Here is a 13,814-nt window from a genome sequence, read left to right as displayed (position 1 = left end):
TTACATAATACTGACCCCATCAACACACTGGCAGGACGCGTCACCGCGTCATTAACTATCCTTTGCATCATGCCCGACGTCGAGATTGTGAAGGCTACCGACAAGAAGGACGAAAAGAAAGATGAAAGGAAGCCAGAACCACCGACACCGACGCAGGAGATTAAAGCTAACATCGCGCTCATCGACCGTGCTATCAATGACCTCGAAACCCGGCTCACTCATCGCGTCTTACGTTCACTAACTGCGCTGCGAAAGCGCATAAATGACAAGGTTCTACGCGATGCCATCGAGGAGAATTATCCCAAAGGTGTGTGGTGCATTCACACCTTCTACTCGTATGCTCAACTTTGCGCAGACTCTGCTGTCAAGAATTCTCTACTATCATGGCTTCCTCCTGCTCCTGCCGTGGAACAGTCCATGGAAGTAGATACAACATCAGGGACAAATGCTACTGCATCTTTGCCTCCATCGTCGAAGCCAACTTCTGATCCTGTACCAGAAGCTGAGATTTATTTCCGTCTGCTCATCATTCATCATCTCCACACGTCCAAAGACACATACTCCAAGTCCATAGAGCTTTCTCACGAGACTGTCGACAAAATGCAGGCCATGAACCGTAGAAGTATGGACCCAATAGCTGCCAAGATATGGTTTGCCGTAGAGCGATCATATGAACTCGGCGGAGAGTTGGCAGATGCCCGCCCGTGAGTTCAGGTCCATGTAAATTTGGCACGGTCTTAACTTGTCGTTTTCCAGAATGTTCCTCGCTGCGCAACGCACTGCGTCTCTTCGTCACGATGATGACACGCAAGCCTCGCTGATCAATCGCTTACTTCGGGGTTATCTCCACTATAATCTTTACGACCAGGCTGACAAGCTAGTGTCCAAGACTACTTTCCCTGCCTCAGCGAGCAACCCGCAGTATGCCCGCTACCACTATTGTCTTGGGCGCATCAAAGCGGTGCAACTGAATTATACTGCGGCACACACGAACTTGCAACAAGCTATCCGTCGCGCCCCTGCTGCAAAGACTGCGCCAGGGTTCTACCAGGTCGTGCACAAACTTTTTGTGATCGTTGAACTTTTAATGGGTGACATTCCGGACCGGGGTCTTTTCCGGCATCCGGTATTAGAAAAAGCCTTAAGTGCTTATTTTGATATCGTGAAGGGTAGGAAAATTTACTGCTGTCCAAAGCAATGCAATTGCTGACGCTTTTCCCTAGCCGTTCGGACAGGCTCCTTATCGGAATTCCAGACGACTTTGAATAAACATGCTGCACAGTTCGAGGCCGACAAAACTTATACCCTGATTGTCCGGCTCCGGCAAAATGTTATCAAGACTGGTATTCGCAGGCTTTCTCTATCATACTCGAGGATTTCGTTGCGTGACATCTGCTTGAAACTCCACCTCGATTCCGAGGAAGACGCAGAGTATATTGTTGGTAAGGCCATTCGGGACGGTGTGATTGAAGGCAGAATCGTCCATGAGAAAGGATGGATGGAATGCGGAAGTCAGAAGGATGGCTACGGCCCTGAGGCTAGCGATATGTTTGGCAGACGAATCGGATATTGCTTGGATTTGCATAACGAGAGTGTCAAGGTAAAGTTTTTTCCGTTGGAAACTTTCATGTCGGGTATATCTCATACTTGGATCTTGCAGGCTATGCGCTACCCTCTTAATGCACACCGTAAGGAGCTTGCTGCTGCGCAGGATGCGCGGGAGCGCGAGAAAGAGCTCGCAAAGGAAATACAAGAGGGAGACTTGGATGACGATGAGGGTCTTGGAGATTACTAGAGAATTTCATTCCCCTTGTAGAAATAATGCAATACGCTTCAATGACTCGCTTTGGAGCTGGTACTAGTAGTGTTGGAGCGGCTCGCTAGCAAGTATTTCCTAGAGTTAGGTCGCACTCCAGCCCCACGGCAATGTTCGGGCTGAACTTATGTAATGGCTGAGTGATGTTCCGTCGCCTGTTTCAATCTCCGCGGCACTCGGAGTGTTACAACAGACGACTCAAGTCACCTTGTTCCGTTCGGCAAAAAAACTGGTGAGGCGTTGTCTGTGCCTCGAGAGGCAGTATCTGTTTAAAATTTTCAGTGCTCTTTTCTCGCAGCCGTCTTACCGCGGCACCATGTCAATTGTGAGGCGTTTGTGGCAGCGAATATTGAAGCCAGTATGTGATAGACCGGGCCAGAACGCCATATGACTCGTTCCGTTACTAACGGTTCCCTGTAGACATATTTCGTTGGAAAGGACATGGAAGGTACGTTCCGGCCGTGACACAAAGCCTTGTCCTGTGTCTCTTGATCCGATAACGTTTAGGTAACAAGTATTTTGAGTATCCAAATGCGAACAATGGTACGATTGTCCCGGAACCTCTTTCAAGTCCCCACTTATGGTCTACTTGTTATGTGCAAAGGACGTTCCAAACGAACAGTGAAGTACAGGAAAAACGAGGACATGTGGGCGTACGTTGCTAGTGGCAAACGCTTGCCAGGTTTGTACCTCCATTTTTATCGTTACGTTCTGATTTCTGATTTTGCCTACTCCTTTTTTATTCGTGTTTATTGTGTGCAGTGCAATGGTCAGCATGGCTGACGCACACTAGGCCCGATCCGCCGGGCATTGAGGTAGGACGCACTAATTTAACCTGATACTTTGCTAATATTTTACGTGAATTTTGATATATATTGTCACACTCACAGGAACTACAAGCGGATCTAGCACGTCAGCAACGAGTTAAGTTAAACGCAGCTATTCTAGAAGCGAGGGATGAAGCAGAAAGAGCCAATAGGGAGCGACTGGAGGCACCCAGCCACCATTCTGCAGTTGAGACGCAGTCTCGAAACGTGTCTAGGGATGAAAGGCTAGAACCACCAGAATCTGATCGACGACCGAAAACACAAACACGGGATCCTTGGGCTGAGGCATTGTCAGGATCCGATGAGCCTCGATCATGGGTTCCCATGGCTCGGAAAAGGTAGCATGCTTGTTCAGGGTTATTATTTCAAAGGTTTGAGACATAGTGACAGGAGTCTTGCCAATGAATTAACTGCCTCGTTGCCAGATCTTTATTTTAACCGAGCCAGATTTGTCGTATTTGCTCTGCCTCGTTCTTGTTTCTTCTACCAGGACCTCTTCGCATCAAGCGATCCTCAAAGGCTGCTGTATGCAAAGTTCAAATATGTCTTATCACAAGGAGAAGCATGCCTATGCTGTGGAGTTCGGATAACTAGACCTTCTATTTACATGCATGATTCTATCATCAGAAGCACAACGCAAGTTCAGAGCTGGAAAAATATGCAAGTTGTCTGGTCTTTTAAGCGGAGGAAATTTACATTTGGGTGTGTACTTTCTGCTATGAAATGGGTCTTACAGGACTATGGTGACGTCGGTTCATGTTTATTATGACAACCTTGCAGAACTTTGTGTTATCTGGCGCAGGCGACATAGGGGGTTTATTGTCAATTTGCCTGATGTCTCTGTGAGAGGACTCGGTCGATCATTTGGCGGATATCACTCATTCCTAGATTCTTTTGATCCCTCTTCCACGAGATATCAGTAGTAGGTTTCCAGTCTTGGCTTTCGTACTAGAGTGAGAAGATACATTTTCCATCTATGGTTCGAACCCCTGATAATCAAACGAAAGGACGGGGACATGCTGGAATTCGAAAGTTAATCTTTGGTGAATCTGAAGGGAGTCTTTTAACTTGCCGCACGGCTACACAAATAGTTGATTGTGCTAAATAAAGGCGTTTATAACGAGCGCGAGAACAACGAGGAGTCTAGAACGAGAAAGATCTCAGTGTCTTGAACGAAACTCTATTACAAACGGTGCGTCTACCTAGAACGAGAAAGCTACAGCTAACGTTAGACGTGTTAACAACTCTAGGTGACTTTTAGAACGTACATCTCAGTGTCTTGAACGAAACTGAGATGCACCTGCGCTACTGGTACTGGTCTTATAGTAAGTGTGTCAGGAACTTGAATATATGAATGAGAGACTGAAAATAATCTAGGATGCGAGCCGATGTCACTCCACCGCTCGCCTATGTCCATTTTGGCTTGAGCTCGTACCTATCACCTCCCGGACATCCTTATCTCGGATCCTTCGGCTTCTCTCGTCTCGGACGTCTCGGCTTCGTAGTCCAACACTCCCCCTCGAGCGCAAGCCACACTCATCAGCATCCTCAACTTCTGGAGTCGTGGTCGTGGGAGCGCCTTCGTAAAGGCGTCAGCGACGTTGTCCTCGGAGGGGCAGTAGAATAACTTGAAGGTGCCGTTCTTGACGTGTGAGCGGACGAAGTGGTATCGAAGGTCGATGTGCTTGGTGCGTGACTGGAACTTTCCATTGGATGCTAATGCTATCGCAGCTTGATTGTCACAGAACACGGGAATGGGATGTGGGACGGGGTCGTAGAGCTCTTCGATGAGCAACTGAAGGTAAAGTAATTCGCGTATCACACTGGTCAGGGCGATATACTCAGCCTCTGCCGTGGATAGCGCGATCAGTGGTTGCTTACGGGCACTCCATGCCACTGGCCCTCCGTTTAATAGAACGACATACCCGGACATCGAGTGTCGGTGGGGTTGGGACGCCCAGTCTGCATCCACGAAGGCTTCAAGGCCGCCGTCCGTCGAACCGAGTGTCAGCTCGTAGTCTCCCGTTCCCTTGAGGTAACGTAGCGCCCTTTTGGTGGCCTCCCAGTGGGGCCTACCAGGATTGCGCATGAATTGCGACAGCGTCGCGACGGGGAATGCTATATCAGGCCTGGTGCTAGTGGCTGCGTACATCAGCGAGCCAATGGCTCGCTGATACGGCACGTCGCGCATGGCCTGGATCTCCTGCACTGTGGCAGGTCCCTGCTCAACGGACAAGGTAAGTGTTGGCTCCATCGGCGTCTGCGCACTCTTAGCGTCTCCCATGTAGAAGCGTTCGACGATCGTGTCGACATAGGCTTTTTGGGAGAGGGTCAAGGTACGTGCACCACGGTCTCGTGTTACCTTTAGGCCTAACAACCAGCTTAGCTCGCCTAGGTCCGTGATTTCGAAGAATTCGCGGAGGTGGGACTTGAAACGGGTGATGTGGGAGGTGCTGTTGGCGGTGACGGCCATGTCGTCCACGGAAACGGTGATGACGACGTGTTCTCCCGGTGCCCGCCTGTAGTACACTGCCTGGTCCACCTTGGACCGGGTGAATCCTATCTTCGCAAAGACTCCCGCTAACTCCTCAGCCCACTCAAAACCGGCCTGCTTCAAACCAGGTAAGCTCCTTCGCAGCCGCAACACCTTTCCTCGCTGACTCTCCATGAGATAGCCGGGTGGCGCGCGCATGTAAATCTCCTCCTGGATACTGGCATACAGGTACGCACTTTTTATATCGACCTGGTGGATCTCCCAGTCGTTCTGAGCCGCCATTGTCAGCACGGTGCGTATGGTGCTCATGTTGGCTGTCGGCGCGAACGTGTCGAAGTAGTCGACGCCGAATTGCTGCCTCTGGCCGTTGGCAACGAGGCGTGCCCGCAGTTTGAGTTTTTCGCCGTCGGGTCCACGTTTCGTGGCCAAAACGAAATGGCAGGGGATGAGGTTAGAGCCACGAGGTAAGTCTACTACTTCCCACGTCCCCAACTTCTCAAGTTGACTAATCTCGTAATCAACAGCTTCTTGCCACTCTACTCCATCCGGTCCGTTTAACGCCTGCTGCAAGGTGGGCTCTGGTTGGGCAACTGCCAAGGCAAGTTGAAGGTGAGTCTCTTCGTCCACTAAATCTACCTCTGACGCTTCCAACAGGTTCTCCATCGCTATAGCCGCTGCATTGCTGCCTTCGTTCAGGCTCGCATAGTAGCCTGGAGGAGGTCTTGCCCTCGTCATCCTTGGAGGAGTAGATGGCTGAGGTTGCTGCTCGGTAGATGGTTGAGGTTGCTGGGCGGTAGATGGTTGAGGTTGCTGCTGCAAGGTAGTGGTGATGGGCTGGACGCTATGAGGTAAATTATTATTATTACTGTTGCCGCTGTTATGTTCGTTAACAGCGGTAGGCTCCCCCTCGTCCAGTGCATCCACCAGGATCTCTGCCGGTGCAAAGGTGAGGTTCCTCTCCACCGATACACGGCGCTTCCCCGGCCAGTACACCCTATAACCCTTGCTTTCAGCGTCTACCCCTACGAATATCGCCTCCTCCGCCTTCGGCTCCAACTTCCCTGCATCCAGCACGTGGACGAAGACTTTCGCCCCAAACTCATGGGCGCGCGACAAGTCTGGCTTCGCCTTCCGCACCAGCTCGTATGGCGTCGTGCCAGGGGTGGACCTTGATGGTAAGCGGTTTTTCAACCAAGTCGCGTAGTTGACTGCCTCCGCCCACAGGTACTTCGGGAGATCTCTCCCTATCAGCATTGCCCTAGCGTGCTCGACGAGGGTCCTGTTCAGGCGTTCGGCTACGCCATTCTGCTGAGGTGAGTCGTGGACCGTCAACTGACGTTCAATGCCCTTCTGATGGAGGTATAGGTCAAACTCGGCGCTGAGATACTCTCCCCCTCTGTCCGAGCGGACCTTTCGCAGCCGAACTCCCGGCATCTGACGCGCCAACCAGGCTTCATAGCCCTTAAATGCGGTAAGTGCCTCGCTCTTCAGTTTGAGAAACTGAACTTTGGTCTGTCGGCTGTAGTCATCCGTGAACGTGACGTAGTATAGGCACCCGGCGATGCTCGCCGTTTGGGCAGGGCCCCATAGATCAGTGTGCACAAGTTCGCCGTAGGTAAGTGCGCGGCTTGTGCTCTCCTCTGGGAATGGCTTCCTCATTGACTTAGCTTGGACGCAGGCTTCACAAAATTCGGCCTTCGACGCCTCATCCAGTTCTAGGCCGGTGACTAGGCCCTTTCTGATCGCATCGGCGGCTGCAGTCTGGGACACGTGTCCCAGTACTTTGTGGGCGCTGCTGACGGTGAGCTTGCCTTTTGCGACGTTGGCATGATGCTGACGTTGTTGTCCTCCTGCGACGCTATACAGGCCTTCTGTTACAATAACATGTAACCGAGAACCCCTCCTACGGAGGTCATCATGACCTTAGCCCCTATCCCACCATATGCACCGTCTTGGAAGACTTACCGACTCAACGGAGACTCGTAGAGACGCCTAGAACGGCCTGGATGCCGTTAGATGACCTAGACCAGCCTAGGCTACATCTGATCGGACCTAGATGGTCCTCGACCCGGATCATGAGGAAGCTCTGCCTCATGGTCAGAAGACAAGCCGCATGCCTTAGCATGCGCAGTTAGACTCAAAGGCATGTTACGCCTTGAGGACAGATAAGAGAGGCATGGTAAGCCTCATGCATAGATAATCGACCGCATGGCATCAGATAAGATGCCCTTGTATAGACACACTTACATCTACCTACCGAACGTAGTATTGGTCTGTGCACACGGACGACAGTATATAGAGCAGACTAGAATCATGTATATTCCCTACTTGATTCTACTAGGTTTTATCCAGAACTTCCTCTGAAAGACAGTCCCAGTCCTTCAGTCTAAGCCGCACCTTAAGGAAAGCCGACGCTACCTTAAGTGGAACCCCCGAACCTCTCATTCGAGAGAAGATCCCCGTCTCTCCAACAGCGAGCCCGCTATCAGATTAGGCAATCCGCCTAGGGAGAGCTCGAACTATCCTAGTCCGTAACACCTTCAACCTGCGGGATCTCCGCAATGACCTTTCGGTCCGGCCCTTTGGATAAGAGCTTGCACATCCTGCCCTCGAACAGCACGGCTAGACCAGCTGCCGCGATACGGTTCGTGGAAATTAGCGTAAAGGCCATCTTCGGTGCGTACAGTGCGTTTTTTAATGTCACCCTTGTACGTTTCTCACCGAGCGGTAGCTCCAGGTGCACATCCCCTCGCCCAATGGCACTCAAACTGGAACCGTCGGCCGTCCGAACGTCTTGGGGAGGGATACTCACGAAGTTCGTGAACTTGGCTCTATCAGGGCAAAAATGGGAGGTCGCGCCCGAATCTACGATGGCGCCTCGCTTTTCGACAGGTACGTTTAGCTCGCCTGCCACGCTTGCCAAGTCTGACGTGACAAAGGCATACTGGTCGTCGTGGGGCTCTGGCTGTGTGGCTGAGTTGGCTGCCTGCTTCGGCGCCTTCTCACCTCTCCTCTTCTGTTGGTTGGGACCTTGTCCCTCCTTCCCACCACCCGGACGCCAACAGTCGGTCTTGTAGTGGCCTTTCCGGTCACAGTTAAAACAGGTGACGTCCGGATTGGCTTTGGCGGCGCCTGCTGACGCTCTACCTTTCCCTTTTGTTTCTCTCGCAGAGAGGGCGGAGCCAGAGGCTCCCTTTTTGGTGGGACGACGTTCGGTGAGTAGGCGATGCTCATACTCTTCGGTCACGATGCTGATTAGCTCGTAGGAGGTGATCGGAGTTTTGGTTATCCTAGCCGCTGCGCTGATGGAGGATAGGAGTGGTCGGTAGGATTCTGGGAGCGAGCCCAAGATGATGGCGTGGAAGTCGTTGTCGACGATACCTGCGCCCATTCCGGCCAAGGACTCGCGGAGCCTCATGAGCTCTGTGAAGTGGGCCTTAACGTCCCCTCCTTCATCACAGCGTGTCTCTTGCAACCGACGCCGTAAGTCAATTTGCACGAGTTCAGTCTTACCCTCGTGAATCTGACAAATCTCGTCCCAGATCTCGGAGGCGTCCCCAAGCTTCTGGACGCGCAGTAGTAGCCGATCGGTGATCGTGCTAAATATCTGCTGCTTCACGAGTGAGTTTTTCTGGTGATACTCGTCGATCTTGTTATCGAGCTCGTCTATTTCAGTCTGCGATGGCGTTGACCCGTCAGGCTTTTTAACGGCCTTGGTTTTCGGATCGACGACGAAAGGAATAGGCTCGCAGACTCGACCATCGGTATATCGCATCAAACCTCGCGCTCCAATAGCCGTTAGTGTTCGTTCTTTGTAAGTAATCCAGTTCGAGCCATCTTCTGCGAGCTTCGGGATATTGAACAGGCTGGAGTTGGTAGCGGGGAGCGTAGATTCCATGATGGTGGCAGGGCTCATAACCTAAAGGCGTTTATAACGAGCGCAAGAACAACGAGGAGTCTAGAACGAGAAAGATCTCAGTGTCTTGAACGAAACTCTATTACAAACGGTGCGTCTACCTAGAACGAGAAAGCTACAGCTAACGTTAGACGTGTTAACAACTCTAGGTGACTTTTAGAACGTACATCTCAGTGTCTTGAACGAAACTGAGATGCACCTGCGCTACTGGTACTGGTCTTATAGTAAGTGTGTCAGGAACTTGAATATATGAATGAGAGACTGAAAATAATCTAGGATGCGAGCCGATGTCACTCCACCGCTCGCCTATGTCCATTTTGGCTTGAGCTCGTACCTATCACCTCCCGGACATCCTTATCTCGGATCCTTCGGCTTCTCTCGTCTCGGACGTCTCGGCTTCGTAGTCCAACACTAAAGAGCCCATGCGAATTTTGCATAACGACAAGGCACATGGTAGAACGCCGCACTAGCAACCCAACCCCCACGTCCTCAAACCTCGAGTTCTCGTTGAGAAGCAACTGTCCAAAGAACGAGTGTTGGCAGTGCATAACATATTGACATTATGACTGACATGTGTATCATAATTGTGAGAGAAAAACATAGGGTTAACATATGGCATGGCCGGGAACATTGCATATCTACATGAGAATTGTCAAGACAGAACCCTCAGACACTGATCTTTCATGGAACGAAAATGGTATATTGGAAATGGTATATATCTGTACGATTGGGCACAAATCACTTGGACTGCTTTGTCTGGCCGGTTGGGTAATTGGCTGGGTTGGACTTCTTTGCCGGAGGTGGTTGGGTGGTCGGGCGAGGCCTTGAGTAACCACTTGTTAGTATCATGAGACCGGATTGCTTATAATAGTTGAACGTACGGGGAGATCGGTGGAAGAGTATTCTTGTCTTTCTTGTCTTTCTTCGTCGCACTTCTGGGGTCGGCTGGTCCGCGCTCGGTAAAGCTAAATGACAGTGTGAGATCCTGGGCCCCGCTTCAATTTAGATGAACGAACCCAGTTGAAGGACCCTGGATCGATTCCTCTGATTCCTCTGGACTAAATTCTTCCTCTGATGAGAGATCGGAGTCATCAGACTCTGAGTCGACATCTATATCGGTTGGTAGCCTGGAAGCAATGGATGATTTCATTTATGATTCATACTAGGAGGTAGATCATCTTACCCTTTCTCCTCAGCGATAAGATCTGTGATTTGGTAGGAGGCCATTTGGTATTTAGTATGATCGAGGAGTTAGAATTTCAGCCTGTTATAAGGCGAAGATACGATATCTAACACAGGAAGAACAACACTGGTATTTGCAGCATGGCAGCGTAGAAATCGCTCTTTGTCTACTACAACGCGAACGTTCATTGGTCAGTTATAAAGGTCCTGTGTATCAACTGACTCATTGCCGTACTTGCTGTAGATCAGTCTGGTGTAAGTGCCTTGATACCGTGACACGACAGAAACCTCGGCACTGTGTTATGTATGTCCCTTGCATGTACAGTGCGTACCATACCATATTCATATTGACTCGGACATTATGACAGACATGCGTAGGGTTAACATATGGCACAGTGGCCGGGAACATTGCACATCTACATGAGACAGAACCCTCAGATACGAAAGAAAATGGTATATAACTGTACAGCCGCGGTAGGGCACAAGTCACTTAGACTTTCCCTGCTTGGTCTGGCCGGTTGAGTAATTGACTGGGTTGGGCTTCTTTTCCGGAGGTGGTTGGGTAGTCTTACGAGGCCTTGAGTAACCATTTATTATCATGAGACCGGATTGCTTATAATATTTGAACGTACGGGGCAATCGGTGGAGTACAATTGTTCTTGTCTTTCTTCTTGTCTTTCTTTGGTGGGACATCACAATCGTGTTTCTGCGGTCCGCGCTTGGAAAAACTAAATGACAGTGAGATCCTGGGCCCGCTTGTGATTTAAATGAACGAACCCAGTTGAAGGACCCTGGATTGACTCCTCTGGCTCGGGACTATGCTCTTCCTCTGATGAATCATCAGACTCTGAGTCAACATCTGCATTGATTGGAAACCTGGAGGCAATGAATGATTTCATTGATAATTCATACTAGGAGGTGGATCATCCTACCAAGCTTTCTCCTGAGCGAGAAGATCTTCTGTGATTTGGAAGGAAGTCATTTGTTATTGATGATCGAACTCAGATAACAGCCTATTATATGGTGAAGAGGCAGTATCTGACACGGGAAGAACAACCTGGTGGAACAACACTGGTATTTGCAGCATAGTGTACTTCATCGGTCAGTTATAAATTGACTGAAGGTTGCTGTACTTGCTGTAGATCAGTCTGGGGTAAGTGCCTTGATACTGTAACATGACAGAAACCTTTGACACTGTTTTGTATGTTCCTTTATCGACTGGACATGTACATGGTGCGTACGTCGATGTTTTCCCAAGGGTTCATCAGACTCCAGAACAAGAAGCGGCGCATACAAATTCAAAGCCCGCGGTGTGAAGTGCGGATTTTCGAGACCGGGCAGTGCCGAGTCTTCGCGAAAACGAAAACCTATGCAAATAGTACTTTAATTAGTAAGTATATGGTAATTTTACTCAGGGCTGTGCGCCGGTAACTCTTATAATCAGGCTGGCATGAACGTTCTCGAGCTTCGGCAAGCATCAACTTCTAGCACGTGCACGTTACTAGAAGTTAGGATGCGCTTGGTCTCGATATTGTTCGAGCAAATGTTGGAAGGCTGTTGCACACCACTACAAGTTCTGGAAGACAAACACTGCAGTGTTAAATTGAAGTAGCTAGATGTGAAGTGAATTTTCGTAAGGAACACATGAAGTTTCGAATACTAGTCGTAATCAACGTGTCGTCACCTTTCTTTCGTTGTACATATTTGAGATAACCGGAATACATTGTTACACCTGACGTGTGGGAGTCGTAGCAGTCACACCGCGAATGATGGATACCTAAAGCCTAAACCATCCCTCACCTTCGCCCTGGAGGGCCTGGTGGGTATTGTGCGGGAGGAAACTGAGATGGGTAATGTGCGGGAGGAAACTGAGGTGCGGGGTACTGTGCGGGTGGGTACTGTGCGGGGGGACGTTGCGAAGGAGCATGTTGCGCAGGAGCATACTGAACAGGGGGACGTTGTGCGGAGGCATGTTGCGCAGGAGCGTACTGTGCGGGGGAATGTTGCGCAGGGGCATACTGAGCAGGAGGACGTTGTGCGGGGGCATGTTGCGCAGGGGCATGTTGCGCGGGAGCGTACTGTGCAGGGGAATGTTGCGCGGGGGCATAATGAGCAGGGGGACGTTGAGCGGGAGCATGTTGTGGAGGAGCGTGCTGAGCAGGGGGACGTTGAGCGGGAGCATGTTGTGCAGGAGCATGTTGTGCAGGAGCGTATTGTGCAGGTGAATAGTATGAAGGATTAGCTTGACGAGGTGCCTGCATACTGGAGCCTTGATGTTGAGGAGGAGGATTTGACCAGGTGTTGGGTTGCATCTGTGCCTGCGGCATTCGTCTCAGATGCTCATCCTGCCTTCCACGACTCGTGAACCTGATGAGCGATCAATCTCTGCATTACAAACCAGAGTGAAGCGGGAAAATTTGTACCTCTCGTGGTTTGAGGAGCTGGCTACATAATCCTTGGGTCGTTCGTCTTCGGAATCTTTCGCATCCTTGGATCTGCGAACCTTGGAAGTAGTTTCGTCGGATTTGCTGATAACTTGGATGAGATATTAATGATGTGGGGTAAAAACCAATAGATACCGTTGTGGGTTGTGCTTGCGATCTTCTGGGTTGGGGTAGGACATAGCTAGTCAAGGACGGTAGGTGATGAGAGCACGCTGAGACAGATACAGGGACACCTTTTATGAGGCTAGGGCGGCAGAAGTTTGCGATAACGGTCAACTCTTTAGCAACCTTAGCTGGCCAACAGGTCCATATACGAACAAAAGAAGCTCTGATAAGCCCATCAAGTGATTGATGAGCCAGCCACTGGCATGAGCCGCCACTATCATAGTATATATAAGAGACGCCAGAACTGACGTTGCCCTTACTATTTCATCAGTTACGCCTGCCATGATGATGCTTGGAAGTGCTGTAATACCTCACCTGACGTGATGGCCCTAACACATAGCAGATTGCTTGGATGTGACTGTACCTTGGACGGTCACCGGTACTCAAGTACTCACCGGTCAGATATCCATGATGACTTTCCGTAGGCTTAGGTATAACCTTATTAGGCAGGAGATGTTCTGTCTGTAGACGACAACTTGCATTTTCTGACACTGACATAGTCAGCCTTGCTCGGCGTGGCAGGCGCCGCGCAGTGATACAAAGGCACGTTTTCAACCTTGCTAATGTCTCTTTCTCCCACCTCTATGCAAAGTACCATGTACGACCGCTTGAGTTCCTGCCTGACCAGCCCGCCATGGCATCTACCTCCAACCAATTCTCGACAAAAATTTCCTTGATGTAAAGTTGGCATGATACAAATGGTGAGGGTGCCGAGTGTCAATGGGGTCTTATTGTGATACCTCGCTCCCGCGGCAGCTAGTAGGGTCTGAAAAGTTCTGCCTGGTAGGGCAACTTGAGGGGGAAAATTTGTAGATAGATTCACAAAGGGCATTGTGTTTATCGTAAACCTTTTGAGACTCCGAGATATTCTTTCCTGTGATAACACCGCCACAGTTGACCGGGGTCTTTCGAATCGGCTTGCGAGAACCCAGATCCCATGTACAGATTCAACGTTACGCGTTCAGACAAG

At 50.2% G+C, this 13,814-nt stretch overlaps 5 protein-coding genes across 5 annotated transcripts; 2 read left to right on the top strand and 3 right to left on the bottom strand.

Annotated features, from left to right (window-relative positions):
• Positions 1-17: 17 nt before the first annotated feature.
• HD556DRAFT_1013108 (PCI domain-containing protein) lies at positions 18-1,931 on the top strand. Its single transcript, XM_041295873.1, has 5 exons — positions 18-307; positions 356-704; positions 757-1,169; positions 1,224-1,600; positions 1,661-1,931. The coding sequence occupies exons 1-5, from the start codon at positions 70-72 to the stop codon at positions 1,793-1,795; spliced, it is 1,512 nt and encodes a 503-aa protein (XP_041154279.1). The 5' UTR covers positions 18-69; the 3' UTR covers positions 1,796-1,931.
• Positions 1,932-1,964: 33 nt separating this feature from the next.
• On the top strand, positions 1,965-3,211 carry HD556DRAFT_1013063 (uncharacterized protein). Its single transcript, XM_041295872.1, has 7 exons — positions 1,965-2,174; positions 2,237-2,264; positions 2,324-2,359; positions 2,421-2,498; positions 2,579-2,631; positions 2,707-3,014; positions 3,069-3,211. Exons 1-6 carry the CDS (start codon positions 2,133-2,135, stop codon positions 2,983-2,985), a joined length of 516 nt encoding a protein of 171 aa, XP_041154278.1. The 5' UTR covers positions 1,965-2,132; the 3' UTR covers positions 2,986-3,014; positions 3,069-3,211.
• Positions 3,212-10,721: 7,510 nt separating this feature from the next.
• On the bottom strand, positions 10,722-11,217 carry HD556DRAFT_1449370 (uncharacterized protein; the record flags this gene model as incomplete). The annotated part of the gene is made up of 4 exons (XM_041307584.1): positions 10,722-10,812; positions 10,868-10,963; positions 11,013-11,111; positions 11,168-11,217. The coding sequence occupies 4 exons, from the start codon at positions 11,215-11,217 to the stop codon at positions 10,722-10,724; spliced, it is 336 nt and encodes a 111-aa protein (XP_041154277.1).
• A 722-nt stretch (positions 11,218-11,939) lies between these two features.
• Positions 11,940-12,606, bottom strand: HD556DRAFT_1012825 (uncharacterized protein). The gene is made up of 2 exons (XM_041295871.1): positions 12,418-12,606; positions 11,940-12,357 (listed from the first exon to the last, which is right to left on the bottom strand). Exons 1-2 carry the CDS (start codon positions 12,560-12,562, stop codon positions 12,032-12,034), a joined length of 471 nt encoding a protein of 156 aa, XP_041154276.1. The 5' UTR covers positions 12,563-12,606; the 3' UTR covers positions 11,940-12,031.
• HD556DRAFT_1413161 (uncharacterized protein) lies at positions 12,400-13,708 on the bottom strand. The gene is made up of 4 exons (XM_041304230.1): positions 13,160-13,708; positions 12,913-13,099; positions 12,815-12,860; positions 12,400-12,763 (listed from the first exon to the last, which is right to left on the bottom strand). The coding sequence occupies exons 1-4, from the start codon at positions 13,340-13,342 to the stop codon at positions 12,568-12,570; spliced, it is 612 nt and encodes a 203-aa protein (XP_041154275.1). The 5' UTR covers positions 13,343-13,708; the 3' UTR covers positions 12,400-12,567.
• Positions 13,709-13,814: the final 106 nt, after the last annotated feature.

This window comes from Suillus plorans (assembly GCF_016647745.1).
Source record: "Suillus plorans strain S12 chromosome Unknown HD556scaffold_87, whole genome shotgun sequence".
NCBI classification, from domain to species: domain Eukaryota; kingdom Fungi; phylum Basidiomycota; class Agaricomycetes; order Boletales; family Suillaceae; genus Suillus; species Suillus plorans.
The sequence above is the reverse complement of the archived record's forward strand: the minus strand, read 5'-3'. Positions and strand labels throughout refer to the sequence as shown.